General features: G+C 27.9%; 2 protein-coding genes across 5 annotated transcripts in view; one reads left to right on the top strand and one right to left on the bottom strand.

Moving 5' to 3' along the window:
• LOC124950336 (solute carrier family 25 member 36-A) overlaps positions 1 to 5,241 on the top strand; it is a 17,056-nt gene extending 11,815 nt beyond the window's left edge. For both annotated transcript variants that reach the window (XM_047496869.1, XM_047496868.1), the window contains 2 exons: positions 2,317 to 2,539; positions 4,038 to 5,241. In XM_047496869.1, coding sequence (XP_047352825.1) covers positions 2,317 to 2,539; positions 4,038 to 4,312 — 498 coding nt within the window. In that variant the 3' untranslated portion in view covers positions 4,313 to 5,241. The remainder of the gene's footprint in view (positions 1 to 2,316; positions 2,540 to 4,037) is intronic.
• A 906-nt stretch (positions 5,242 to 6,147) lies between these two features.
• On the bottom strand, positions 6,148 to 11,129 carry LOC124950507 (L-asparaginase 1). 3 transcript variants are annotated; one of them, XM_047497287.1, is made up of 9 exons: positions 10,864 to 11,003; positions 10,520 to 10,775; positions 10,329 to 10,449; positions 10,093 to 10,207; positions 9,553 to 9,889; positions 9,001 to 9,315; positions 8,590 to 8,894; positions 8,305 to 8,478; positions 6,148 to 8,124 (listed from the first exon to the last, which is right to left on the bottom strand). In XM_047497287.1, exons 3-9 carry the CDS (start codon positions 10,394 to 10,396, stop codon positions 7,789 to 7,791), a joined length of 1,650 nt encoding a protein of 549 aa, XP_047353243.1. In that variant the 5' UTR covers positions 10,397 to 10,449; positions 10,520 to 10,775; positions 10,864 to 11,003; the 3' UTR covers positions 6,148 to 7,788. The 3 variants fall into 3 exon arrangements, with proteins under 3 accessions (XP_047353243.1, XP_047353242.1, XP_047353244.1); XM_047497286.1 differs by lacking the exon at positions 10,520 to 10,775 and having other exon boundaries at positions 10,864 to 11,128; XM_047497288.1 differs by lacking the exons at positions 9,001 to 9,315; positions 10,520 to 10,775 and having other exon boundaries at positions 10,864 to 11,129.
• Positions 11,130 to 12,293: the final 1,164 nt, after the last annotated feature.

Below are 12,293 nucleotides of genomic sequence, written 5' to 3' on the forward strand. Positions count from 1 at the left end.
CTACTCCCCTTCCTCTTTCTTTTTGTGCTATCATGTACGTTCATATTTTTGGCAAGCATCGTTTAATCGATCAATGTTCTCTCGCGTTGGGTTTACCAATTTCAAAGAAATTAAAAATTTAAACTTCTCTTTATGGTAATATAATTACGTTAAAGATAGAGAGGTAAGATGTGTTCTACATTATCGACGAAACATAATAACAATTTTTTTTTCCGTTTTATCATTTAATTAATTGTTAATTTAAATCACATCGAAAAAGTAGGAAAGACAAGTGGTATAATGATGCGCAGAGATAGAGGTGAAGGAGAAGGGGAAGGGATTGGATAAGAGTCTCGACAGGAAACAGTTAAAAAAAAAATAAGCAATTCAAAGAGGTGCGCACGACCGCGTTAAGTTTCGCGTGGAATTTAACGCACGAGAGAAAATGTGTATGTATATATATATATATATATATATATATATATATATATATATATATATGTATATATATATATTATTGCTCAGGATTGCGCATACTACGCCAACATAAGATTGTCGACGGACGTGAGCCAGGTTTTAAAATGGTCTCTTCGACCTACGAATAGTAACTCGGGACAAAAATACTTACTGCGAAACGCGCCTCTGGTAGGCGGGCATCTTTATATTATCTCGGATTAATGCGTGATATGCGCCAAAATAAAAATTACAATATTTTTATTAAATAATTAATTATATGTATGTGCTTACGTGTTTTTATTCGTTTGCTTGTTATATTTCTGCTTTTATTTATTTATTTATTTATTTACAAACACCGATATATCTGAACTTAGGTAAAAAATTTCTTACGCATTGAAGCTTTTACAGAATCTAAAAAAGAAAACAAAAAAATAAATAAATAAATTAATCTAAAAAGTTTCGAAGTTTATCACTTCCATGTTTCAATAGTTTAAAATCAAGTACACGTCTTGACCAATTAGAAAGCGTTTATTGTTCTTCCGCGACATCTTGAAGAATTAACCTCATTCAAAGATGTTTATTTTATCGCAGATCATATTTGCATTTCGATTTGGTTCGATTCATTTCTATTGGTTGTAATCATTTTAGAAAAGTTGTTATTTCCGGTATTTTGTTTGGTTAAATTAATTCGATTAAATTTTAATCCTTTCCGGTCTATTAAACCAGACACGTAGATGATAATGTCAGTTTATTAATCGCACTGGCGCCATATATTAAAGGAGTAGTTTATTTTTTCCAACCTATATCATAAATACTCGAGTCTGAGAATATTTCGAGACGGTAAACAATGAAGATACTCTTGGCTAACGTATCTCTAAGATTAACACATATCGATGACAATAGTCTCGTTTAACAAAAATATTTATTTGCCAATATCCATATATGACTATGTTAAATTTAAATTATTAATAAAAATAAAGGAATATGGTTTTGATCTTAGTGTGTGTGTGTGTGTGTGTGTGTGTGCGCGTGTATATGTGTGTCGTTTATCAGTCGTATCTTTTTAATTTCAAACTCAATTTATTTTTCGAAGTAATCCTTGCATTTGTTATTGTTCTCTCTTTCTCTCTCTCTCTCTCTCTCTCTCTCTCTCTCTCTCTCTCTCTTTCTTTATCTCTCTTATTTTCTAAAATATGTAATACTGTTGAACCTGTAATACGTATGTGTTTGTATATACACATACGTTTTGCACGACGTGTGTGTGTGTGTGTGTGTGTGTTATACGAAATCTCATTGCCAAGTTCATCATAAATGGACTCCATAGATGCCGGTGACGACGACGATGATGACGATGAAGGAAGAGAAGACGAAGGAGACGACCTTCGAGAAACAGCTCGTTATTATGTTGAGAGAGTTCTTGTGATCGTTCATTCGACTATAATATGTGTAATTGTCCCAGAAGAGAAAGTAATTTACGACGTTAATTCTCTTAGAAATTAATCTGTCAATCCTATGACAAATCTTTTTGAAACTTCCATGTCGGAAGGTCTCCTTTAAATTTACATATAAAAATTATTTTAAGAAGAAAGACAAGATGATATAATTTCTCTGACAAATTGTACGAGTTGCTGAGAATATAAAAGTTCGAGATTAATTTTCGTTAAAAGAGAAAGAGAAAGAAATTTATAAAAGGCAAAGCTGGCGCCATCTCTTGATTTTTATTCTTAGCAATTCATTTTTTTATTTATTTTTTTTTTATTTTTTTTTATTTTTATTTCTTTTTCTTTTTTTTCTTTTTTTTCTTTTTTTTTCTTTTTTTTCTTTTTTTTTTTTTAAGGACACTTCTTTTATTTTTTATCCTTTTGTATCTTTCATTTATAGGGTGTACGAGGATTTTATAAGGGTATTATGGCGTCCTACGTAGGTATAAGCGAGACTGTGATACACTTTGTGATTTACGAAGCTGTAAAGGCATGGCTTGTGGCGACAAGGACGAGAGTTTCTTCAAGGGAGGACGACAGGAAAACCTTACGTGACTTTATAGAATTTATGGCAGCCGGTTCGTTCTCTAAAACGGTCGCATCAACGATCGCTTATCCTCACGGTAAGAAAAAAGAAAGAGAAAGCAAAAAATAAAATAATAAATAGCAAGAAAAAAAGCAGAAGTTAAATATCGATAAAAAAAAAAAACAACATCGAAATACAACGTTTAATTACAATAATTATTAAAACAATAGTAATTAAAATGAAAGGAAAAAATATAAATCTTTGAATCTGGGAATAATTGGCGCTTCCGGGAATAGATTCTCCGATTTCAATATGGCCGCTGATCTATGTACGCATTTGCATGTACGAGTAAATACGTTTCCTTACCTAAGAATTATTTTCGGTTTATTTCCATCCAATTGAATCAGCCAAAAATTATTCAGACTAATGTTAGAGTCAATGTGTTTTCCCTTTACATTCTTACTTCTTACTTCTTACGTTATATTATTCATTGCATAAATTTTGCTTCTATAAAATCCTAACCTCGAATTTCAACTTTTGTATATATATATATATATATATATATATATATATATATATATATATTTATTTATTTATTTATTTATTTATTATCGATATTATAAGCAGTTGTGTATAATTGGAAATTAAGTATTTGCAGATAAAACAAATTGAAATGATCTCACTCACTGAATATATATTTCAATTGTTATAAACGTTATTGCATAATTATCTTGCAACTTGATCACTCATTGCGTAATAATTATCATAAAATCTTGAGAGAATAATGAATTTTTTTTTTTTTTTTTTTTTTTTTTTTTTTTTTTCGAAGAGAATATAGGATATCTACGTAACTTATGAATATTTTTCAGAAGAGATCATGATACCGATTAGATTTTATACCGTTCGTTGTTATATTTATTATTACAATATACCCATTTGATGTATATAACATTTAAATTGTCTTTCTCATCTGTCACTTTTGTAAACGACTGTAAACAAGATTCTGCCAATTGTTCTAAAAATAGTACGAGCCTATATATTTTGCGTGCCAACCATTCAACGAGCAATTACGTATTAAGTTGAACTTCTATATATCCTGTTATTCGAGCAACGGGTGTGTGCCGTTAAAATAAAAGAAAAGAAATAATGAAAGAAATTGTAGTAGTGATTTGTAATCTAGGCAAACCTCGTATATTTCATTTTTATACGCGACTAAAAACTGGTTGCTCGAATGATTAAAAAAAAAAAAAAAAAAATGAAAGAAAAAAAGAAAAATGAAAGGGGAGAAAGAAGAAAAAGAAAAGAAAAATCCAATCGTAATCAACAGAGTAGTTATCTGTTTCTCTTACCTTCCATGTATCGCATTTACAAGGAGTATATAATTACATACTTTTCTCGAAAAAAATGAGAGAGAAAAAAAAGAAAAAAACAAACAAAACAAACAAAAAAGAAAAGAAAAGAAAAGACTGAAATTAAGTGTTACTCAATTAAAACTCTTGATACATAAGATCTATGTATATATGTATGTACATATATATATATATATATATATATTATGGATGCTGATGAGATTTCTTTTTTTGTTTATCTTTTAGAAGTGGCAAGAACACGTTTGCGCGAGGAAGGTACAAAATATCAAACCTTCTTACAAACGTTGAACACCGTATATATGGAGGAAGGAACAAAGGGTTTATATCGTGGACTTGGAACTCATTTAATAAGACAGATCCCAAATACTGCTATAATAATGGCAACTTACGAAGCCGTAGTCTACATCCTCACGCGACACTTCCATTCGAGTGCTGTAAATGCAACGAATGCAACGACACAGTTTTATGCGGAGGCTAAGGCAAAGAGAGAGCTTGCCTAGGATTTGCTAAAGGCCCCTGAATAAAGGGCCTTCATTCTAAATGTTAATGCTCGTGCTTTAGAACTTTCATGGTCGTTTCATCACGTCCTCATCAACATCATCATCATCATTACCATCATCATTATCATCATCATCGAGGAGAGATTAAGAGACACCCATGTGATAAAAATGATGGCGACGTCCTTTGGAGCACAATCGCGTGATTTTTTTATATTGAAGGTATTACCGAAAGAAGACACACCATGGCGTAGAAAGCCTCAGTGCCCTAGAAAGTCTAGCAAAAAAAAGTAGTCCTTCATCCTTTCATGTAGAGCATACGCATACGCATGGAACCCTGTTGTGTTGTGTTGTGTACCTTTACGCCAAACTGGAATTACCAACTGGGCCAGATTTAATGCTGGAACACGATGTGCTGACATACATTGCTTTTTTTTCTTTTTTTTTTTCTTTTTTTTTCTTTTTTTTTTTTTTTTTTTTCTTTTTTTTCCTTTATCTCTCTCTCGCAACACGCACGTGCTATCGATGTGAAAGTACATTTTTTTATCTTTGACCGAGAGATCAGAGATGCGATAACATTATATTATATATTATAACTCCTTAGAGAAACTATATTTTCAGATACTTTAGAATTTTCTATTTCTTTTTGCAGCGCTACTCCACCGTCACATATATATATATATATATTTCAAAGTAATCAGCAAACGATAAGTAAAAATTTATCATTGTTAAATTTTCTCAATGAGCTCAATTTTTATGGCTCTTTACGATTACGTTGTTATTATATTTGTTTGTATGTTACATTTTATTGAAACGCTTTTTATAAAATTTGAATGTTATTTTTTTTTTTTTTTTGTTTTTGAAAGAGAAATCATGTTTTAACGCATATCTAATTTCCTTTTCCTCCTCTTTTTTTTTTTTTTTTTTTTTTTTTCCTGAATATTATTACACATTTGATTGATTTATACTTTATTATAATTATATGTTGCGTACAAATAATTGGTTAAAATATTATTGCAATGATTAGTTTTATTATAAAGAGATACTTTCCTTTTTCCCTTTCTATCTCTTTTTCTCTCTCTCTCTCTCTCACCGTCTATATATCTATCTTCCTCTCTCTCTCTCTCCCTTTTTTGATGATAAAAATATTAAATGTTGATTATTTTTTCTTTAAATTCGTTTGTTATGTTTATCATTGTTATCTTGATATTTTGACTCTTATTAATTGATTGAAATTTGACCAAGTATCATTCAATATTATATTGCACGACAAGAAAATCTTAAATTGCAATGGTAAGACCATACATTGATTAAGTTATTATAAATCAATGATAAGAGCTCGTGATATACATATTATTATTCGCTTATTTCAGATAACAATTTATTTAAAAATACAAAGTATAAATTGTAACAGATAATGAAATAATCTATTTGGTATATGTATATACATATATATATACATATATATATACATACATATATATACATATACCACATTTTGTGTACTAGATATCTAAAAACATGTTTAAATAAAAATTATAAAGATTTCTAAATAAAATATCAATATATTCTTTTTTTCTTTTCTTTTTTTTTTCTTTTCTTTTTTTCTTCTTTCTTTTTTTTATGTACATCTTTATTTGTATAGTAATGATGAAAGAACATTGACATGTGTGTGTATATATATATATATATATATATTTATATATATATATAATAAATTGTAGAGATTTGAGATTGGTAGTTTTGCAGTCATTATTATTAAGATAATATAAGATGTAAATATACATAGAAACAGACACACATATGAAGTTCTTATTAAATATTAAGACAATATTATATTCTGTGCTGCCTAATATTTTTATTTGTTATTGTTTTGACAAAATTATATTACAGGGGATGAAATTGAAATGTTAACGAATATAAGATATATGTAATGATATTAGAGTATTCAATATAATGGTATACAGGGTGTGACAAAAGTTTCTAAGTTTTCTGATTTTAAAAATCAATTATCAATTGGTAGTTATTTTCTGGTCTGATTTTTTTTTCTTCTTTTTGAATTATAAAACTACAAAACCTTGTAAGATCTTGTTTATAAAATCTAAAAATAAAATTAGGCCGAGAAGTATCTAAAAAAAGAAAAAGAAAATAGAGGGAGTGATTGATTTATTAAAAATCACTTGGGAACTTTTGGCCCTATTCTTATAGAAGAATATTTCTGTGAACAACAACTCTGTTACGTAAATTTAATGGATACATATTTGCAGAAAGAATTATATGATTATTATATATTCGTGCGTTATATATACTTTGATTTTATGAATCTGTATAATTTAAAAAATCGGTATAGTTACGAAACTAACAACTAGTCGTATTGTGTTACCTATATTTTGTTCTCAGGTATACGTTCCACCCACGATTAATGTTTTAATAATAAAAAAGAAAATATATATATATATATAATTGAAATTCTTTGTTCACGAGATGACGGAATATATCGATTAATACTTGCGCGAGGTTGTTAGATGCGAAAAAAAAGTAGAGAAATTTATTTTCTATCTCATTTATTTTCCAAAGTTGAGAATATAAGAATAGAATTTTTAAAATAAAAATACAATTTTTTTTTTTTTTTTATTCACGTTGAAAACATTCGATAAAAACTAATTGCAGTGAGATTATGTATTTTGTGAAATTAATCTAATATACGTTGCAAAGAAAATATATTCTATCGAAGGAAAAAAAATTGAATAAATAAATTATCGATGTATATATATATATATACATATATACATTATATTGTATTTCAAACATCCTCGAAATAAAAAGAGAACAGGCTATCACTTCAATACATATGAAAATATACATATAATGCGATATCCAGATATGAACGTATGAACGAACTCGCATATATACAATATATATTTCGATAGAAGTATAGAAATAATAAGAATATAGTGTTGTTTAAAAAAAAAGGAAAAAAGAAAAAAGAAAAAAAAAATACTAGCATCAAAGTAAGACAAATAAATAAATAAATTTGCCGGTGGAGGCAGAGGATTGGATTGTCACACATAACGCATACATCCAAAAGAACGTGTCTGTATTATTGATATTGTGATATTGTCGATGGAATTAAACGAATAAAATATAATAATTGATGTTGTTTTATTTCGCCACCAAAAGAGAAAAAAAAATAAAACATTTTTTTCATTACTAACTTTTTCAATTTCAATATATTCATAATTTTTTTTTTTTTTTTTATAGCTTTATTTTTTAAGATAGAATCGAAAAATCATACGCTGTGATATTTTTGCTGTATGATAGAAAATCATAAAAAAAAATATATATATATATATATATGTAACCAATGGTAATCTGATTTTTTTATAAATCAACTATAGCGTTAAAAGTGACAATGATTAATCAATAATATTTAATACCTTCATGTTGAAAGTTTAAAGTGATTCTTATATAAATTAATTTTATTCGTTAATGTCGTCGTTAATTGTAAGACATTCCATTGCATCGACCGCACCAACTAATTTTGCTAGATCGAACGGTGTGTGTCCGATCATGTCAATAGATTTTGGATTTGCTCCGTGATTTAAAAGTAATGTAATAATAGTTATGTCATTATGTAGCGCAGCTAAATGTAAAGGCGTTCTACCAGACGTATCCTTTCTTTCGGATATGTCAGGGTCGGCGATTAAATATGATTGAAGACGTTTTGCATTTCCAGATCCAACTACGTCACAAATTTTATTTCCTATAACGTCTTTATCAAGTTTAGAACCGTGTTCTAATAAAATGTTGATAATCTGTAATGAATATATTATATATATATATATTTTTTTTTTTTGATGATTATAAAAGAATGATCTGAGTAAAAAATTAAAAAAAAAGAATAAAAATTAATACATTGTGTAATGTACAATTTGATATATCGATCAAATTGGACAGACAATTTGTGTTACTCGCATAATAAAAATACAATTTACCTCACAATGATCATTTTCAATAGCTTCGATAAGTGGCGTTCGTTGAAAACGATCTTTTTTATTAACGTTTGCGCCCATTTTCAATAATTCTTGTACAATATTTAAATTTCCTTGACAGCAAGCAATGTGCAGAGCAGTTCGACCATCTACGTTTGTTTGTGATACGTTAGCACCCTAGAAAATAAAGGAAAAGGAAAGAAAATCAAGAAGGAAGAAACGAAAGAGAGACAAAAAAAAAAGAAGAAACAAGAAAAGAAGACAATCAAATTTTGTGCGATCACTTACATATTCCTTCAATGATTTTAACTTGTCTATATCGCATTTAACTACTGCCGCATTGAGCATAGAAGGAATAAGTATGGAGGTCAATTCTTGAAATTCAGCTCTTGAGGATAATTTTAATGATCTCGCTACGGCATTAACTAGATCTGATTCGAACATGAATGGTAGTTGACTTGATGTTAATTCACCGCGCAAATTGCTTTGCATTATTCTTCGTTTTCTTTTTACATTCCAATCAGTGTTAGATAATACGTAAGCTAATTTTGTTAAAGCAGCTTCCGGCGTCATGTCATAACCAGATATTACACCTGTTTGAAATATTACAATTTTTAAAATAATATAATTTTTATTGATATATATATATATATATATATATATATATATATGTGTGTGTATGTATGTATATGTATCTACCAGTTTCCTCTAATAATTTTCCTGCTTCGTATGTACCCGATACACGACCAGTTGTACATTGAGTTATATTGATGATAATAATACCACGTCGTGTAGCTTCACGAAATTCAACGAATATATCCTCGCGATTGCTTGGTATATTACCAGAACCATATGTTTGCAATACAACACCTTCAGTTGGTGATTGAAGAAATGCTTTGACTAGATCAGCAGTAATACCAGGGAAAAGTCGTAAAAGACCGACGTTTCGATTCAATTTCAAATGTACCGTAAAATTTCCTGGACCTTGAGGATATTTCGTTAAACGATAGTCGACTAAAAAATGTTTATATTGATTGATAATTAAAGAGATTAATTAATTAATTATACAATGTATTATAGTTTATTTTAAATATAAGAAAAAAAAAAAATTTGTTTTCAGATTTTAGAAAATATAAATGATATTATCCGATGTTTTATTGTTAAAGATATTTAAAAAAAAATAATTTGTATCGGAGTTTTTTTTTTTTTTTTTTTTTTTAAATTCGTATAATTAATTACATATACGCTAACCTTCTATATTTATTCCAACCGTAGCCAAAGGTGGAAAATTTGGTGAGTGAAATGCATCGAAGGACGTGGCTGAGACTTTACTGGTACGATTTCCTCGCATAAGATTAGTTCCAAAGAATACGCATACTTCTGGTATATTATAATTTGCAGCTATTACCAAAGATGTAAGAAAATTATCTACTCCATCGTTCCTCGTATCAAATATAGGAACTTGAGAACCAGTCAAGATAACAATCTTATCGAGATCTTGCAACATAAATGACAAGGCAGATGCTGTGTAACTCAGTGTATCTGTTCCATGTAATATTACAAATCCGTCGAAATCGTTATAGTATTTCTAAAAAAAAAAAAAAAAAAGAAAAAAGAAATTTTTAATTTGATGAATTTTATTAATTTTTTGTTTTTATATGTGTATGTGAAAAAACAAATATATATGTATATGTATATATATATATTCATAGAATGCGATTTGGGAGTAATTTTTTTTCCCTTTCCTTTTCTTTTCTTTTTTTTTTCCAAATATATACATGAATGATTTACTTTTATATCATTGGCAATAAGAATCCAATCGTCCATAGTCATATCACTGGAATCGCAAAGCGGTGAATATTCTAATACCTCATAAATAACACGACAATTATCCGTTGTTTTAACCCTGAGAAAGAACAAAAACAAAAAGAATAATGAATCATATATAATTTGTAGTAAAAGAGAATGATTGCTATTTGGTTGCAATATCTAAAGTATTATCTTTATACAATGAATAATACGCTTACGGTAAGATCAAAGGACTCTCGTCAGCCATTTTGCCGTATATTTGTTTGGCATAATCACGATCATGCATTTGAGAAAATTGTCGTAAATTATTAACAAAAGAATTGGCTTTTGGTACCAGAACTAAAATATTAAAAGATATGAATAGTCAAAAAAAAAGGAGAAAAGAAAAGAAAGTATAATAATTTCATACGTGGATTAATTTAATACAAATGGATCGTATATTTCTGTTAAAAATCGTGTCTAATATCTAATCTTCTAACGTTAGATTAAACATTTATAAAATTATTTTTCTTATCGTTTTTCTTGTTAAATCAGAATAAAACTGTATGATACTTGTAAGAAATTTATTGCTTCTTTTTTTTTTTTTTTTTTCATTCTTTCCATGAAACATATACAACATAATATTAATAAGAAAAATTAATTGGACAAGCAAAAAGCTAAGGTTTCTGAAAATGAAGAAAAAATAAAAGAAAAAAGAGAAAAGATAAGACTCCGTTATAATAAAATCATTTCGATTTTAATGATTGCTCTCACCTCCGCTTTCATTTCTAATCATTCCTATAGTACCACCGGTATACAAAACAAGAACTCGACTTTCAGACTTGATCTCACTCGTCGTGGCATTTTCCTTGGTAGAATATTTTTCACTATCATTTGAATTTATTTCCGTTGCTTGATCGTCGTCATTATCGATAAACAATTTCTGATCATTCTCATTCTTTATAGATCTTAACATGTTGACGCGTTTATGAACTATAACAAACTGATAAATATCGTTTAGTCGTACAGTTAAATCGATCGTGCTGCTGTTATTGAATTCTTAGTTTCAACACCATACTCTCTCCTCTCTCCCCCTCTCTCTCTTTTTTTCTCTCTCTCTTTCTCTCTCTCTCTCTCTTTCTCTTTCTATCTTTCTCTTTCTCTTTCTCTTTCTATCTCTCTCTTTTTTCACATGATCCATTATAATTTATTATTATATTTTATATCGTTCAAATACATTTCAATTTTTGGGCAATTAAAATAAAAGATAATTTTTTTATTGCATCATATATTACTTTATGTAAGTTATACATATAGATACATTTTAGTTCAATTCAATTAATATTAATATTATAAAATATAAAATATTAATTATACATATACATTTGTATTTCATACAAAAAATAAAAGAGTTCTTCGTTACTTAGAATTATTTCTTATTATCATAATTTTATGCAATCGTTGATAACATATTCGTTTCTTGATTTATTTTCACGATATTTCACAATAATATTTTTGATATCAATCAATCATTTTCTCAAGCATATAGTATAATATAGTGTATAAGATATATTATTATATTTTTATCATATTTAATGATAATAGAAAATTACATTTCTCTTTTTTCTAGTTCTAATAATTTCTTTTCGATCGTTTTAGATTTCTGTAACAATTATCTATATCTATAAAAATGGTTTTTTTATTTGTAAACGTTAAATGGAAAATATTTTCTTCGTTTCTTCTAAATTTGCATGTTAAAATGTTATGTTTATTAAAATTCGCTAAAAACGTGTCTAACTTTAGTGACAGGTACGGAGAAAATATTAACTATATAAACCTAACTATATTTAGTTAATATAAAAAATATTAACTAAATAAATTATTGACCCCCATCATGTGCCTATCCTATCAATGTATAAGTTTATGTAAGTATTAATACAATGTCTAACATATCTATAATACAAGAATCGAATTAGTATAAGTTAAAGCAATTATATATTTCTTTGATGATGACATGCATATAGCAATGAACCGTATTATAAGTTCGTTCAACGTGACGAGACAGAAAATACAAACATAACAATTGCGTGTTAAATGCGTGATAGATATAAAGAACTTTAGTTATCGTTAACTATTGTTAATTGGCTAATGATAATCAATTGTTTAATTAAGAAACGAATTTATATAGGTCATTTTTAGGGTTT

The sequence above is a fragment of the Vespa velutina genome, chromosome 7, assembly GCF_912470025.1.
Source record: "Vespa velutina chromosome 7, iVesVel2.1, whole genome shotgun sequence".
NCBI lineage: Eukaryota > Metazoa > Arthropoda > Insecta > Hymenoptera > Vespidae > Vespa > Vespa velutina.